Source organism: Mytilus trossulus, chromosome 6 (assembly GCF_036588685.1).
Source record: "Mytilus trossulus isolate FHL-02 chromosome 6, PNRI_Mtr1.1.1.hap1, whole genome shotgun sequence".
Taxonomy (NCBI): domain Eukaryota; kingdom Metazoa; phylum Mollusca; class Bivalvia; order Mytilida; family Mytilidae; genus Mytilus; species Mytilus trossulus.
Genome location: NC_086378.1, coordinates 56,018,331 through 56,036,502, shown reverse-complemented (window position 1 = coordinate 56,036,502; position 18,172 = coordinate 56,018,331). Strand labels below are relative to the sequence as shown.

General features: G+C 30.6%; 1 protein-coding gene across 1 annotated transcript; it reads right to left on the bottom strand.

The window, feature by feature from the left end:
- Positions 1-14,316: 14,316 nt before the first annotated feature.
- LOC134721570 (perlucin-like protein) lies at positions 14,317-17,839 on the bottom strand. The gene is made up of 6 exons (XM_063584669.1): positions 17,597-17,839; positions 16,950-17,082; positions 16,463-16,554; positions 15,777-15,864; positions 15,051-15,274; positions 14,317-14,393 (listed from the first exon to the last, which is right to left on the bottom strand). The coding sequence occupies exons 2-6, from the start codon at positions 17,080-17,082 to the stop codon at positions 14,337-14,339; spliced, it is 594 nt and encodes a 197-aa protein (XP_063440739.1). The 5' UTR covers positions 17,597-17,839; the 3' UTR covers positions 14,317-14,336.
- Positions 17,840-18,172: the final 333 nt, after the last annotated feature.

Sequence of the window (18,172 nt, the reverse complement as noted above, 5' to 3'; positions counted from 1 at the left end):
AAATGTACTAGACTCTGGCACTATGGAAGGGAAATCGGTTACTGTTATACTAGTGGTATTGTTCTTGATTTGTTGTCTTCATTTAAAGTTATTTTTTGGTGATAAGTCGTATTTCGGGATCTGAGGATGTTTCTTTATGAATTTTTATTGAAAATATAATTTTCATGGTTGGTACGCATATTAACAGTTTACAGTTTTCATTTCTAGGGAAACTTATTTATGTTTATCCTCTTGCCGACTGATTATAGCTAACACATTCGAATTAGTGCAAGTATAATTTGAAATTCTCTAAATTCTAGACTTATTTATCATATTTTGCTCAGCAACAACTTCCAAAGCATACAACGACAAATGTTATGGTGAAGGTATGATTCTAGTCCAAGGTGAAGTGATATCAACTAACAAGAATTATTTATCACTTCCTATTAACGCATGAGAAGTGAAGGTCATCGAAAAAACATACTTCTTCTACAGTTCACGTCATGTTCATAGATGGTTTGTAATCTTCTGTTTATAAACCTTCGGGAATTGTATGTGTTCACACTAAATTGTTTTCCATACTATTATCAAAGCTCAAATCACAATTTTTTAGGACTAGCAACACTATGAAAATTGATACTAATTATGGTGTTATACCATCAAATCTTGGTACGTCACAATCTGTTAAATTCGAAAATAGGTCGAAAATAAATATTCCCTTGAGTTTGACAGTTGTAAGTAATTAATCCTTCATTTTTATTAAGTGTAGCATTTATTGATTATAAACATATAACTTAGGTATTTCCAAACACCATTTGTTTTTATTGGGGGTTTCTATAGAATGTTTTGGAAACTTGAGGTAACATGGTTACTAAAAGCTTGAACATAGGTTAAATAAATGGGAAATTTGATTGGTTGACTTCCAGTGATGTTCTTTTTCTTATATTGAAAGAAATGTTATGTGAATTATTTTCTATAGTACTAAACGGGATAAAACTTTACTCACGCCCAGTTTTTCTTTATTTAAAACAAAGATAAAACCTGCAAATTAATTTGAAAGTGCAAATTTTACAAAGACTAATAAGGGAAATCATTGGTGGTACGGTGTATAACACCTAATATGGGAAGCTGTACACGCAACATGACCCTGTGAGTACCCTACGGTGTTAAAATTGCTTGCTTTTTAAGTGAAAGATAACAAACATGAAATATTCTGAGTGGATTGAGACTAGAAAAACACATTTTATGAGAACATTTCCTTAAAATGGGGTTCTACCATGAATATTTGTTGACGAAACTAGCCATACGCACTGCTTTTGGGAGCTTCTTCTCACAATTTCTTATATTTAACTATAATAGATTTTTTCCCTAAGAAATAGTTTAATAAATATATAATTACATGTATAAATAAATTAAACTACTTTAAAAGCAGTAACAACAAATTATTCAATACAAAAGGATATTTTTATCTCTCTTGAACGCGGCGTAAATATAAGTTTTTCCTAATGACATATTGTTTTTTTTTAATTCTTGTTAATTTCATGTATTCATATTTATATTGTTTATGAGGTTATTATAATTTATATCAATTTTGTTCGATTATTTATTATTTGTATGTAATGGAGAAGACGTTCTAAAGTGCAAAACGTGTGTCTAATCCTATTCTTAATGTTTTTGGACAATACAATATGTTTGACCGAGACATATTGAAACCTCCTTGCATTTGAGACAGATAACCTTTATATGGATTGTTCATTGTGCTTGAATACTTCAACTACTCATCTATTATAAAATTGAGAATGGAAATGGGGAATGTGTCAAAGAGATGACAACCCGACCATAGATAAAAAAACAGCCGAAGGCCACACACGGGTCTTCAATGCAGCAAGAAAATCCCGACACGGAGGTGTCCTTCAGCTGGCCCCTACAAAAATATGTATAATAGTTCAGTGATAATGAACGTCATACTAAACTCCGAATTATATATAAAAAACTAAAATTAAAAAAAGAACTAACAAAGGTCCGAGGCTCCTGACCTGGGACAGTCGCAAAAAAGCGGCATTTCTATCATAAATGAGTGAAAGTTAACCTTTAAATTTTATTTATTGGCCTGAAAAGATGAAATATTTAGGAAATGAGAGATATAAATAGACCAAAAGAGACGTCGACCTCATAAAGAAGAAAAAAGGGTCAATTAGTGGAATGAATCATCCTAAAGTCATCTTTTGGATCATTTTCAACTGTTTGTAAGCAGATGAGATAGATATTTAATCATTTATTGGTCCACACTATATTCTATCATGATCCGGCTTGGTTTATATTTGTTGAAGAATTTTTCCTCGAATCTCTTTAGATGTCGTCTTACCTTTAACTATTGAACTGATCATAACAGAACTTGACAGAAATGCTTGAAATCACCAGTTTTACAAAGGGAAAAGTAACATTCAGTTTATTCCAGAAACATATCTTCTTTAGGTGTAATACCACCAAATCATAGAACGTCACATCATGTAGCATATTTGTCCCCTTTGGTAGTCATATACCAATAGACAGTCGGCATTTCTAGGGGAACTTACCTTTGTTTATCCTCTTGCCAACTTAGTTACAGGTAAAACATTGGAATAATTTTTATTATAAGTATGATATAAAATTCGCTAAATTCTAAAAGTATTGATGACATATTGATCAGCAACACTCAAGGACACTGTCACAGATACAAATCTTATGATGAAGGTGTGATTCTAGTCCAATGTGAAGTAAAATTAACTAATACGAATTATGTATTACTTGCTTTTGACGCATGGGAGTGAAGTTATAATTTTTTTTCCATACCATCTCAAATTTTAGCTTACTTTTTTTTTTAGACTAACAACACTTTTATTATTGATAAATATTTGCCAAAGTACAGGTTGGTTGCAATAGTTATGATCTTTAATTACAATAAACTTTTTGAACCCGTGATATTTACTTTGTCAAGTAAAATTCGCCAAAAACAGGTTTGCAAACCATCAATTGAGGCTGATATCAAGTTTAAACTAGACAAGAGTAATTGAACTTTTTATAAGAGAACTTCATCGCGCTTGTTATTCTATTATTTGTATACCTATTGGCTGATGTAATGACATTCAAAAACTCACAGTTCTAAAGCAAAATATACGGGTTAAGTGAAATAATTTACCAAGGAATGATACAACATAGTTTGTGCGTGAATAGCTTGTGGTGTTTACTTAAAATCCTTGACGACAGTCTTTGCAAGTGGATATTAAAAGTGTATAACTTTGCAAACGTTCCATTGTTGGTATTTGTTATTTAGACTAAGGGTGGTTGGAACCTCTGATGATTTTAAATCTGCATTTCTACGAAATGTTAATTAGAATTTTGTTTGAGTTCTTGCACTTTGAAATATTCCCCCTAACAATCTATCAAATAGTGGTTTATCGTAAGACCTAAAGGAACATTAAAAAATGCCGCATATGTTGGCGATAATATTGATTCTCTTATAAGGTCTTTGCATCGGAACTAAACACATTTATTTAAAAAAAAAAAACAGTTGTTTGCATGATGGTATGATACTAAACCGCTAACGGTAAGGATTGTGCCTGATATTCAGATCATGAAGACATTATCTTTCAATCAGTTTAATTGGAGTCTGTAGCTGGCATGTCAGTTAACTGCTTGTAGTCTGTTGTTATTTTTCCATTATAAATTATAAATCAGTAAAATATGTAACGCGCAAGTCAAATGAACCAAAATAAGAAAATAATCCGAATGGAACAAAGATGCACAGTCATGCATTTAGAAGCGCATTCAAAATCAGAGTACCATAAGCACATGGGTTTCCCAAGCTTCTTAATAATTATATATATAAGCGCAGTATCCTGCCATCGCTACACATATAATTGGTCCAAGCAGACAAGGCCTTATACAATATTTTTTTTCAAACGCAAAACAAAAAGAATTTAGCATTAACTGCAAACCATTGAACCTACATATATATCTCCCTTATTCATTAAGGAAGGGGTTATCAGAAAATCGAAAACCCGTCTAGCTCTCTTTTTCTATTCAAATAAAAAGGGCGATGACAATCTACCATATGTATACTGAGTACGTAAAATATCCCTCGTAACTAGTTTGAAGTCGTCAAGACATTCGATTAAACAGCTTTTCAAAGATATCATATTATTTTTCTTCTTTAAAAGATGACCTTCAGAAAAACTGTATTGAAAAAAAATCAACCAGTTGTGTTAATTATAATAAGATATGGTTCTTAAAAAATTCACAAGATATACTAAGTTCGAATAAGTATGACGTCTTGAAAGGCTATTTTGTTTTTGTGTTGATCCCTTTGTTGTTGAAAGGCGTCACAGCAAAAGTTAAAATAAAAATGCAGTAGGAAGGCGTTAAAAAAATAAATAAAAAGTCTTTCTAGACGTCATAATCATCTGGCCTAAGATCTACTAAAACATCTTTAAACACAATCTTTACATTTCTTTTAGAAATGATGTCAAAACTTTTCATTTATCTACGATTTACACTAGTTTTCCCCATGCATAGAAGAGATCGATAAAATCGTCTTCTTAAACAGAGCTTTTTATACAAAAATGTATTTCTGATTACCTTGATTTATTTCTTCTTAATCGAGATTTAAACATAGGTAAATCATGATAACTGGGTTGAGTTCAATATCGTAAAGGCTACGTAGCTGCTATCAATATCTATGTAGCACACGTTCAATAGTCAAAATATACGTAGCACTACGTAGCTGCTACGATATTGAAATCAACCCCGGTATATTCTAAAGTGCGAAAACGCGAAATCGCGAATTCAAAAACTAGAAGACGTCAAGTCGAAAACGCAAACAGCGAAAACATAAATACGAGAAAATCTGAAATGCCCCTAACCGGCTACCACAGTTAATCACTGTCGCCTTCATTCATTCCTTATTCTTTTAGCAAGACTTTTTCAGATTCTACATGTACTTTCGAAAATAATTTTCCTATTTATAGATGAAATCTTTACCTGAAAATTCCATGGTAGAGATCGCACCTATCCCACTGTATTCAAAACGAAAACATTACTCTTATATTTACTCACAGTGAGAGTATGTTGATTTTGTATGAGGTTAAATCACATGGTTGATTAGGTACCGCAGGGTTGCGGTTCTTTTTGAACTCTATTTTAAAAGATGGCATTTGCTAGCGATGAAGCTATTGAAGCAGGGTTCCTACTTTGCCGTAGATTCTGCAATGTTGATTCTGGCATGTAAATTGTGTAATTAAATCTTATAATAAACCGTGTTTTCAGTTTTTATCAAGAGTAAAATCATGATCAATATAGAAATAACACTACGATTCATATTTACTTATTTGTGCATCACTTGTGTTCCATTTTAGTTCTGATACTCGTACAAGTATTTAATCTTGTGTAAGTATAATACATTTTATCTCACACTTACTAAGTAGGTGGGAAGAATAAATAGACACTTTAACTGTTCTTACTCTTGGATCGTCTGCGCTCTGATTATTAATGAAACAGTGATAATAATCGAAAGTTGTACTCGAATAGGCTTTTAGATATTTATGTTTTAGGTAGTTACAAAACACTGAAACCGTTTTATGTAATATTCAGTTAGAAATATAGGATATAAATGTAGGTTATGCATAACGAAACATTCAAGAAATGTAAGCTTAGTCAAACGAAATTTATAACTAGTAGTGAAAAAGTGTTGTAGCCATGAGACAATACGGCTCGTCGTATTAGACATGTCCGAAAAGCAATATTAACTATTGGTTTATATCGGATGGGAAGCTACATCAGTATTGCACATGTTGATTTATCCGTATAATGGTTGATATGCTCACATCATTTAATTAAATTTGGTATTAAACAAATAAGTATAACTAACAGTTAATAGCATAATAGATAAAAGTAAACGTTCTACATTGAATATGTATTATAACTGTGTTAATTCATTCACATGTAATAGAATAAAAAAAAATTAGAAAAGTAACTTTGATTTTTTTTCAAATAATCAATCATGTTTTTAGTTTAAAAAGTTTGTCATATCTCAACTTAATTTGATTTAGTAAATCTATTAATTGTTATAGACTTGATGTGAAAGGCGCGTTCTTCGAATTCATATTCAAGTTTTAGTCATGATTTTGTAAACGATCAACATAAAATCCTTTTTTAAGCGACTAATGCATGGTGATTGCTTAGCGCATACTATACATGAACAGGAGAGATCGTGCCTTAATCAACGTAAAATCTGTTTTTATCGCGACGCCAAATTGTACAATATCGATTTTTTTTTTTAACTGATTTAATCATAAGGTCAAAACGAGTTGGCCGAACGTTCATTTAAAAAATTAACAATGGAGTAGAGATTCATTTTATGCAAAAAATCACCGATGAAATTCGATTAATAAACAGCTGGAAACGCCGTGTTTTATAAAAATAATCATTTAATAAATATAATTTTCTTCAAATAGTTGAAACACATAACTAGAGCACACTTTCAAGATATTCCAAATAGTTTTACAAAAATTCGCTAGTTTATCTTTTTAAAGAAAAAAGAAGAATGTATGTATGTCCAAGAAACTGAAATTTTAGGTAAATGTTATTTTTTTCTATCGCATTTATCTCTTTAAGTACCAAAGAGTGTTGGTTAACGATTTGAACAAAACAAGTGACAAATACTTGTATGCAAATGTTCGTTGAAAATTCACCGTAGTGCAGACCCTTAATTTCTCATCCATTTTTTCATATTAGTAGACTAATGCAACATGTATTTAAGTCGCATTGATTAATCAAGTGTATGTGTTCTTTTTTCAAGATGTCCATTAACAGATAGACGAGTTAATTATACATTTGGGTTAAAATGATGAATTTGAAGCCGACATAGTATGCCTCTGTGACTTTAATCAGGTGCTTACTTTGTTCTTACGTTTTATAAGTCTGTGTGTACATGTTTTATTTCTGGTAAAGATACAGATACTCGCCATGTCGATTCATTTTATTCCATAGACAGAGAAGAATTTGTCACAACGTATACACAGTATCATTTTGCTTTTTATGTAACACCTTCCTTTTTATTTTCTACATTTCATGGAATTAATTTTATTTCAATAAAATATTTATTCGTATTTTATTATCTTGAACATTAAATAACACTCTCGTATATTGTTGGATGATGTCATTGCGTTCATTCTTTCCCTACACGATTATCGCCATATTACATAATAAAAAAAGTGGTAGCATTCTTTACTATATAGCTCATATATTATCATGTCTAATTGTATTTAGGGCAATTGATATATTCCATAAAGAACAATTAAATATGACGTAAAAGAGAATTGGGAGAAGCTTCATTGAGTCAGCAATCCAGATTTATAGAAAAGCTGGATGATAGTAATGATGAGCGGCTACTTTTAAAAACATCCAGCACAAACATTTATTTGTAAACCCTGAGCCAGATTTTTTTATCGTGTCAGTTCACATCTGACTCCGATCCATCTATATTTATTAGCCAACTAACTAGAGAAAAGATTATATGAACAAACCAAAAACAGTGATTATTGCAACCAAAAAGGCATTATTACAGGGTAATTATGATATTAAGATAAGATATTATAACTTTTTTTTCAAACAATTTAAATGTATGTTAACTAATAGGCACTTTTGCAAACGGATACAGTTTATATCACAAGATGTGAAATTGTACACAAAATGGTTCTTTAATGAACAAAATATTTATTAATCAAAATTGAATAGAATTGAAACCCTTCTATTTCCACTGGATAGATGGTTTCTTTTTGTAAACAGGAACCCTTAGCCTGATCCTGGACGACTAAGGTAATTGTTCACAGGAAATATTTAGAAATAAAACGTTTATATGTCTTAAAAAAAAAAAAAAAAAAATTGAATAGAAATGTAAAAGAGCTGATATAATCGGAAAGAATCAAAAGTATTTCAAAACACAGAAACACACACGAAAAAACTAAAATCATTCAACGTTCGAGTTTTCAGGGCATTATATGTTATCTTAAATCGCCAGGGAACCAAGACCAAGAAAGGCCTTATAAGATGATTGTGTTCTGTCGAAAATATACATACCAAATAATGTTTAAATTTTATTAAAACGTTTCTTCTAGAATTGGATTTTGCATACACGCAGTGTTTAAAAAAAATAAGTATAAAAGAATAAAGACAACAATATATTTAATTGTTTGCAAAACATTCTGAAATTTGAGTCTGCTATAGAATCTAAAAAATAATAGGTTATATATATATCATTTTCTGATTATGACATGTGCAGAAAGAGGTTGGCAACACCAAATATAAATACTTGTTTAAACAATCCTTAAGCATAGAAAATCTTCTCCTATATCCTATAAACTTTCAGATATTGTGCTTTCAGACACAAATACGTAGGATTGTCATAAAAATCCATGTGACTTTATGACATTTAAATAATTATGTAGATATGTCCTTGAAGAGTAATGAAGTTGTACTGGAAGTTTGTAATTGTTTTTCTGTTCTTTTCTGTTTGATATTAAAACTTATATTCAAACCAGACATTGCATGGCGTACTTAAGTTATGTGTATCTATTGGATTCGATAAACGCGATTGTCACTGATCTAAAGAGATAAATTTCTAATTAAAAACACATTTCTTGTAAAATTATTTCTTAAAATGACTTGTGATTTTTAGCTTTCCGGTTACTTTTATCTGTTTATTTTCTTAAAAGAAACTGGAAAAAGCTTATTATGCTGTAAAGCAACTCATCGTTTATGTATGCACCTTCTTGGAATAAAAAAAATAATGACAATTTACGGTTTAAGTAGGAATATTTGTCGTGTTATTTTGATGTGTTAAAGCTTTTGATTTTGCCATTTGTTTACGGATTTTCCGTTTTGAATTTTCGTTTGAGTTAAGTTTTTTTTATGTGATTTTTCTTTTTTCTTGTGAAGTATGATTACAAAAAGAGAGTCATCATGTTTTTTGTGATAGTTTAGTACAATATTATTTACAAAACAAAATAAACGATTTATATAATTAATACCATAAACAGGAAACAACAAATATCACACATTTGCAACTGTCAATTATGGTATGATGTATGTGTCATCATTTTTGGATATATCCGTTTCCGCTTATTTGGATCCTTCTGAGGCATGCTATCTTATTTTAATATCAATTAGAATAGATTATTGACTCTTTTAGAAGTTACTATCAGATACCATATTGTTCTTTTATCACTCATAAACTAATGTTACTTCAATGTACTTTATGAATATGAATAATGAAATTTTAGAAAGAAGATTAATTTACAAACGTAATTCCAAAAGATGTGTTATAATGTGACTGTCTGCTTTATATTAGTTTCAAGGCTCAATGTGTTTGTTATTTGTGTGGAATAATGAACACTCTATGGAATTCGTATTGCATTTAAGATCAAGAAGATACTTGTTTGTAAGATGCAAACTATCCCTTTAAAGATTTCAAAGACCTTAATTTAATATGTAGATTTTTTATGTTTTATCTTTTGAATATTGAATTTGTAATTTCATGGATTATGATGTGTATCTGTTTCATAATCATTTCCTGAAAAATATAAGTCCAAGACGTTTATCTGAATATTTTGTATCCATAACAGGAACTTGCATTGCATTGTAATAAACTTAACAGAAAATAATCATTTATTGTCTTGTCAATTATAATTATCCAAGATTCGTTGAAACTTCTAACATTAAACTGGAACCTTTTACCCCTAGCCTATTTTCTTGATTCAGTATAGTAATATACTATTGTTCAAAAGCAATAAATCGATTGCGAGAAACACATCAACTTTAAAAAAAAAAACCGCGACAACAGAAACACCGATGTGCAACAAAAACAAACGCCAAAACAATACATAGAAACAAACTATTTAATAAAAACTGCCATATCCCTGATTTAGTACAGGACATTTTCAGGACAAATGGTGGTTGCACCTGGTTTTATGGCTATCCAAACCTCTCTTATATGGCAATGTTAAATACAATAACGCTAAAATGACATCATTATGTAACATAAAATACAGCATATACAAATGAAAGAATACAAAGCACAACATAAGAATGAACTATAAAAATCAGTTCTTTGTCTCAATAGACTGGTTCAAAGCACAACAAAGCAACTAACATAAAAACAAGAAACAAACTACGACATCAGATTACTCACACAAACTGTAACTAATAGCTTATTCAAAGCTAAATATAACTTAAATATAAATCATATTCACCAAAACTAAAAGTCACTTTGCTTGAGGGAGTTGTAAAATTAGTTTAGTCAAACTTACAAGTTTACTATTTATGTGGTATTGTTTGCTGGTATTGGAATTTAATTGACCAGAAATTAAATTACAATGTAGGAGAAATATTGTGACGTTTATTTGGTTTGAATTCATGTGTAGTAAAAATTGCACTATGTTTTATAGTTGGATTATTATTCGGCGAACAAATAAAATTCATTCATAAAAGTAATCATTCATAGTCATAATATTTTCTAACAATATTTTATTACAAAACATCGGTTTTATATATCGTTTGTCTTCTGCCAATGTTTTTCTACATTCTTAAATCAGTAGGCATTCTATTGAAATGAAATCATGAATGAAACTAGAGTAGGCATGGAACTGTTGCAAGTTATATGGGCAGATCGTTGTCATAGAATAATAATTGTATGGAAATAATTTCAGACAGGCTTTCTGTTTATGATGATCGTACGATCATCTATAAAAATTTTGGTTATAGCTCAGCATTTCTAAAATTGTTGGCATTTTGTGTTAATGCTATACTGATATTCAATATTACTAAACAAGGAACCTGTTGTTCAGCAGTTGTCGGTTGTTAAAGTGGTTTCTGTTGGTGTTTCTCGATATTATTCACGATTTATTTTAATAAGGATTAGACCGTTGTCCCTCCTATTTGAAGAATTTTAGATTTGCTATTTTAGGTTCACAGACAAGAACTATAAGATGACGACTGACATTTTCCTGACTTGGTACAGGACATTTGTAGTCTAATGTAGTTTATATTGGCATTCATACCACATAAAAAAAATGGTGGGTTGAAACTGGTGTCACAGCTATCCAAAACTCGCGCTTGTATGGCAATCTTAAATATAACAATAAAATTACAACATTACAAGACAGGACTACAGTACAAATAAATGCAAGAACATTCAGGACAGATATGTACAAAAATAAACACGACAAAAGGACATTTCGACATTCTTATAGTTATCAGAGGTATCAGGCTTATAATCACCCTACGTGTTTTTCGTCTAAATAAGACACATCAGAGACTCTCAGATCAAAATAGTAAAACAAGGCATACAAGTACAAAGTTGAAGAGCATTGATGACCCAAGATTCTAAAAAGTTGTCTCAAATACGGCTTAAGTTATCTATGCCTGGGATAAGAAAATCCTTAGTATTTAGAATAATTTAGTAAATTTATAAAAAAATACCATATAATTGATGTTTATGTCAACACCTATGCGATGACTTACAACGAGTAAAAAACCAATACAACGTAAAACAAAATAAGACAGCACATAAAACAGCACAAAAGAACCATGCGTTGTCATCGACTTGATATGCTACAAAAGTGACGTCACCGGTAAATTTCTAAAATTTTGCTATAGTTCAAAGTCAGGTATCTAACTCTGGTATTGGAAAAACAATATGTAAAGTAATGATGCATCATAGAAAAAATCCATCTCCCAAAAAAAACAAAAAATACCCTGACAAAACCATGAACAAAATAAAAAAAAAAAAATGGAACATGCATTGTACACATAATATTTCTTAATAGTTATCAAAGGTGTAAAGCTTATAATGTGATACGTCAGAAGCGCGTTTCGTCCAAATGATACTCATCAGTGACGCTTAGATCAAAATTGTTAGAATGCCAACTTACCCCTACAAAAACTTTACCGGTTAAAGACTGACAACTACAGCATGATCATTACTTTTCTCTATTCTGTTCCATTAGTTATGCTGTCTTCTTATTTAAAAGTAAATAGACCAGGATTTATATTGTACATTGATGTATAGATAAAAGAAGATGTAGTATGAGGGTCATGAGAAAACTCCTCATCCAAGTCAAAATTACAATAAATAACTAACTCAACAAAAATAATGTATCGTCGTCATCTTTGACACAGATATTCCATAAAAGTGAACCAAAATTAATATGCGTCCGTATAAATATAGAAGCACTTTCCTTTATAACTCCCTAATTACGTTTTCTCTTGGATATTTTTGATACATGAATTCTTAATCTTTCATAAAAGTCAACTCGACATCGTCATGTTTATTTTTGCCGATTTTTCCTAAAGTATACGACTATTGTTGTGCGTTAAATTATACTGCAAAATTGTTAACTTTTTAACTATTAATATAACCTTATCTATTTAGGTCAAGTGATGGTGTCCCATTAGAACCGTGTTCCTTTTTTTTTGTTTAGCCGACAAAGTACCTTGTTCGAGTGGAATAACATGCATTCAAATCGATGTATTATAGTAAGCATGACCCATAGCTGTTTTTGTATGTGTCATTTGATCTCCTGTTGTGATTTATCTTATTGGCAATCATTCCACATCTTCTTTTTTATACGGACTGTCATCAAGTTGTTCTAAACATGTTTTTTTATTACTCAATATGAATTTGAATTAACTTATATAGTTTACTAAGTATGGTTACATCTACAAAAACAAAGCGCCGAAAAGAAATATGTGTCTCTTCATTTAGACAACAACAAAAAAAACCTGCCAAAAATACTGTTAAAAATAAAAAAAAATGAAATAAGAAAAATAAATAGGTGGTATTTATTGTATTTCCACGATACTCATGTTACCCGGTATATCATCATAGATATAACTATGGCAATCAAATTATAATCGAGTATCGCTCGGTAGTACCGCGTATCGAATATCATATATACAACATATTTGTGATACGTAGACTGTCCAAAATTATTTGACCCGATATTATTTCCAAGAAAGAGCAAAAGCATTTCATAATAAGTAAATTGTTGCACTCATAATCACGCCTTTTTGCAATCATACAATTTATTTATTACGATTACCAACGACTGTTGTTGAGACTATATATTGCTGCAATCCGAGATAAAACATAACAAAATGTAAACAAAAAATGCATATAGATTTCATTCAAATCTTAAGGCAAAGAGAGATAACTCAATTCACCTGACTGAAATTATCCATAACAAGTGACAAGCACAATATTTAAAATAGTTTACGATTTGACCAATTTTTATATATGAAGACATCTTTTATAATTGTATTTTTTTAGGATTAATTGGCTATACTGTAAACTAACAGTTATTTCAAACAACCTCTGGCAATTTCTGAAATGCTTTTTTATAGCCTAATATTTGTGACAAAACAACATATTCTTCTATTGTATATAGTTTGACAATTCAAGAAAGACTAATACACAAATATCTCTTTATGCATCTCTTATTTCCAAACATCTCAATTTAGAATACTAGTTTATTAGCAAATTATACAGTTTATACAGTTGAGTTTGAGTTCTTTGGTGTTTTAATACCACTTTGAGCATCGACCTAATGGTATTTCGTGACGGACAGTTTTTGTTGGTGGAGGAAGCCGAAGTGCCTGAAGACCATCTGCCTTCGATAGGAAAACTGTCAATTCAAGTCAATTAAAATCGGGTCGTGTGCACCAGCACGAACAGGGTTCCAACTAACAACCTCAGTGTTAACTGGCTAGTGATTACAGCAGTAACTACTTAGACCAATCGGCTTATATTTAAGCAACTATAGTAACCCGTACGACCTTCAACAATGAGCAAGACAGTTACCGAAGAGTAAAAAGGTCCCGAATGGCAATGCAAAACAAATCAAACTAGATAACTACAGGGCTAGTTTAAGCTCAAAATATATCTGTTTCTTAATTTCATTGGGTGGGTTTGCTTAACGTCCAGTGACAAATATATATCTAAATGCGGATTTAGGAGGAGAAATAAAATAAAATAAAATAAGACAGTTTTTCAAAGTGTATTGATAGAGCGGAAGGACGAAGAAAATTAGGGCATCTTGGATAGAGACAAAATTGCCGTTGAAGAGGCTGACGTCAGACCCCTATAAGTAAATTGGACAAAACATCAAATTAGTGCAAATTCACTACTTCAAATCGAAGCCTAACACAAAAAATCTACATTGATCGCAAATAGCTAGCTGTAAAACCAAAAGTCAATTTTCCACAAATAACTAACTAGCATAACAACAAATACTATCGAATTCGGACAGCTAGGTTGCATTTTGCTATTTTCCACTGACAGCACTCTTTAACAATCTTGAGTATGGAAGACAATTAGAACCCTACAATATAAAATAAAGTTTAAGCATTAAGAAAAATAGTTTCATCAAATTTTATACAGAAAAATACCCAAATGGAATGATATGTATTCTTATATCTGCAACTTTTAATTTGCAGCTGTAAGAAAGATTCGATTTTATTTGTATGGGGAATGGGGGTGGGTGGACAGATTGTGAGAAAATGAAATTTAAAAAAAAGCAGGGCAGGGGTTTTAAGTTAAAAAAATAAAGCAGTATGAGCAACTTGGAAAAAACGAAAAATGCAGGATGACAATTAATGTAAAGCATATCAGGATGAATAATTTAAAAATGCAACACCGAATAAAGTGAAAAATAAAAATGCAGGTCTGAGATCACCACTAAAATATGCAACTTTTTTTTCTTCTAGCCCCATTAAAATCTAATGGTAGCTATTTTAGCATGAAATTTTATAAAGAATTAACCCATCGATATTTTTTTTAGGATACGTTAAATAACACAGCAATTTACAACGTACGATTTATCGTTGATCAGTTGACGCAACTACAAGTACTTTTTAAATAAGTATAAAGGTTCGCTTCTATATTGAGTTACCTTTTAGCATGTTTAGTACAATGCTCTTTAGATAAAATGAATAATATTGAGTCAAATATAATGCAAGGACAATTACATATCAAATACCTGAGGACTCTCGCAAATATACCCAAATATTTTGCTGCACTCATGGTCATTCCATTTATAGTTATGTGTATGCCTGAGATGAGCACAGTCCTCCTTGCCTTGATGATTATCAGGTTGACCCGAGCTCCAACTGGTAAATTGTACTTTAGACAGATCATTCACCCATCTCCAATCACCCTCTGTAAAATCTGTTGCCCCAATCCAGTAGTTCTGTTGAATCACTTCTGTAAAATGCATTCAACTTCAATACATTGATAATTACAATGGGAAATTACAAAGACAACAATTGAATTCATTTGCTGTAGACAACAATTGAATTCATTTGCTGTAATAGATTTAATTTCATTTCAGAAGTAGTAGTGGACACGAGAAAAACCATGTTTACTTTGTGAGAAAATTCTTACACAGAAAATTGTTCGGTTAAGCGGTCATATATAAACTGATCGATATCATATACTAAAAGTCAATGCATCAGAAAAACATAGGTGGGTGAAAACAAATAATGGTAATAAGCAGAACAAAAGCAAAAAGGACTTTTTTCTTTTTCTAATAAATGTTTTTTGTTTTTTAAAGTCAAGTGAGATATTATATTAAATAATCATTACTTTTACTTCCTGGTGAGAGAAGTACACGAGGAGGCACACATCTATAACTTCGTATGTGATCCATCGCGTGTAAAACTTAGTATTCTTTAAACAGAAAAAGAAAATAAGATGAAAAACTTACTTTTACTAGTAATCATGGAAACAATCCAGGAATTTTCTGCAGAATCAGTTACTTGTGTAAGGTACCCTCCTAGATTTCGACACTCTACCTACAAACAAAAATAACTATGTTGAAAACAAATATTAAAGTAAACAGTAAATCTTATGTTATGCTTCAAAATATTATACACATTTTGATTTAATTTCAAAGGACTATATACATGTTAGTCATGTGGCTTTACCAGTGCAGTCGTAAAAACCAATATGTTTATGTGAGAAACTGCATTTATGTTATGTTGTATGCTTTAAAACAAATATGATTACGTCACATCACCGGCAATGGAAATACAAATTTTGTTTTCCAAAAAAGTCATTTTTAAGGAGACAAGTAAATATAATTGATTTACTGGTTGTAAATATTTAGCGTTTCTTTCAATACTGTTGCATATATCGTGACAGTCAGTTTTGGTTTGGTAGAGGAAGTGCCCGATTTAGCCAATGACCTTCGGCATTACAACTGACTATTATAGTCAATTAAGATTGATGTAAATCATTATTTTCAGTGTTGACATAAAAATCATACAGTAGTTATTATATAATTATTATATAAGTCACTATACACCTTATTGAGTTTCACTAAATATATTTGTATATGTGCCGTTCTATCTATTATTTCTTTTTATTCAAAATAAAGTATTTAGTACGTACTTCTGCTTCATGCCACGGCTTTTTGTCAGTGGCAAAGAAATAACAGCGGTCTTTAAAATCATTCCATCCTGCGCTACATTTCGGGGATTTTCCTGCATATAAATAAATGAACGAGGTTTTCGGGATCTATACAGTATTGTGAAATTGATGATTTTATGAGCTTAAGTCTTTAATTTAAGACTAAAGTGCATATTGATAAACTTTAAAATTTTTGGCAACTATTTTTAAAACAATTCTACAATTGTTGTAGCGGATATCATCGCCAAAAAAAAACTATCTTGGATTTAAATGTACGCATATTGAATGTCTATTCATTTGGCAGATTTTTTTAAAGTCATTATGAAAGTTCCATTTAAGAATTTGCTAATATATCAAAAAATGCAACAATATTACAATTGGTGTCACTTGAGCCTTGTTCTATCGACTCGCAGTTTGTTTTTAGTTATGTCGCCTTAAACTGTATATAATAAACTAATTGGTTTCTTACCGTCCAACTTTTCTTCTAATGTTTTTATGGAGGCTTTTATACCAGATAACATTGCATTTTCTTGGATACCCAGGCATGGTTCAGATTTCACAACCAATATACAGCACAATATTACAATTAATGGAGAAAGCATCTTCAAATAAATCATCAAAAGTAAGATTAACGATATTTACATGTTTCTGGATAAAACAAGTGAAAAAAAAAGGTTTACGATACCTTTCAAAGTTATCAACCATCAGAATAAAAAGGAGAAAACCTTTTCAGCCAGTTGCCCTCTTTGTATATATAAAAATGAATAAATATTGGTATGGTAAACAATAAAAAAAGTTAAACACGAAAACAAGAATTGACAATCAAACGAATAAAAAGGCATTATGGAAAAAAGATTTAAGCAAAGTATAATTGATACTAAAATTAACGGATATAGAGTGAAATTTAATGTTTCTTGCATATATGACAATATAACCCCATACCCCCCCCCCCCAAAGCATTAAAATAAAAATAATTCTAATAGGATATTTGGAAGTGGTTTATTTTATGAATGCAAAGCCTGTAAATTCAGATCAAGTACATTGTAAAACAAAAGTTGTGAGTTCTAGACAGGTTGAAAATGTCCCATGAAAGTTGAAATTACAAAAGCAACAAACCTGTTTTCTTTTCCTATGGATTCCGTCAGTTCTGTTGATTGTACAGGTATCTATGAGAGTTTGAAGTATCTATTTTTAATGCATTTCAGAGAATTAATATGAGAATTATGACCTTTCATGTCTAGTTGCAATTAGTCACTTTGTTCGGAGTATCACATAACTGCATGTTGCAAAAGCGATTCATTATTCTTCCATCTGTTAATAATGAAATAATGATATTAACAATAAGTAAAACACCCTCCAAAAAAAAATCCACTCTCAAAACAAACAACAACATAACAATACTAAAAGAATAATCGTACTGATGAGGATAATATTAATTGTGATACTTTAAAGAAACTAGTGACACAGCGATACGTCTCGCTTATCGGCAAAAAATTCATAAAAAAGCCAATCTGAAACACAACATTGTTTATTAATTTACATAGACAATAGAATTTGTCCAGTATGTGCATACCATACATGTTTTGGGATAATAAAGGTTATATTTAAAAAAATATTTATCAAAATCTGTATTTTTAAGTTTACAAACTGTTATCATTACAATTTAATAGATAAAATGAATAAGCGATCAAT

Excerpts from the sequence above, each read along its gene's own strand:
- LOC134721570 (XM_063584669.1), bottom strand. The coding sequence starts at position 17,082 with ATGCTTTCTCCATTAATTGTAATATTGTGCTGTATATTGGTTGTGAAA. Across the intron at positions 15,865-16,462 it reads AGCCGTGGCATGAAGCAGAA|GTAGAGTGTCGAAATCTAGG; the intron begins GTACGTACTAAA and ends TTTTGTTTGTAG. Across the intron at positions 15,275-15,776 it reads TTCCATGATTACTAGTAAAA|AAGTGATTCAACAGAACTAC; the intron begins GTAAGTTTTTCA and ends TGCATTTTACAG.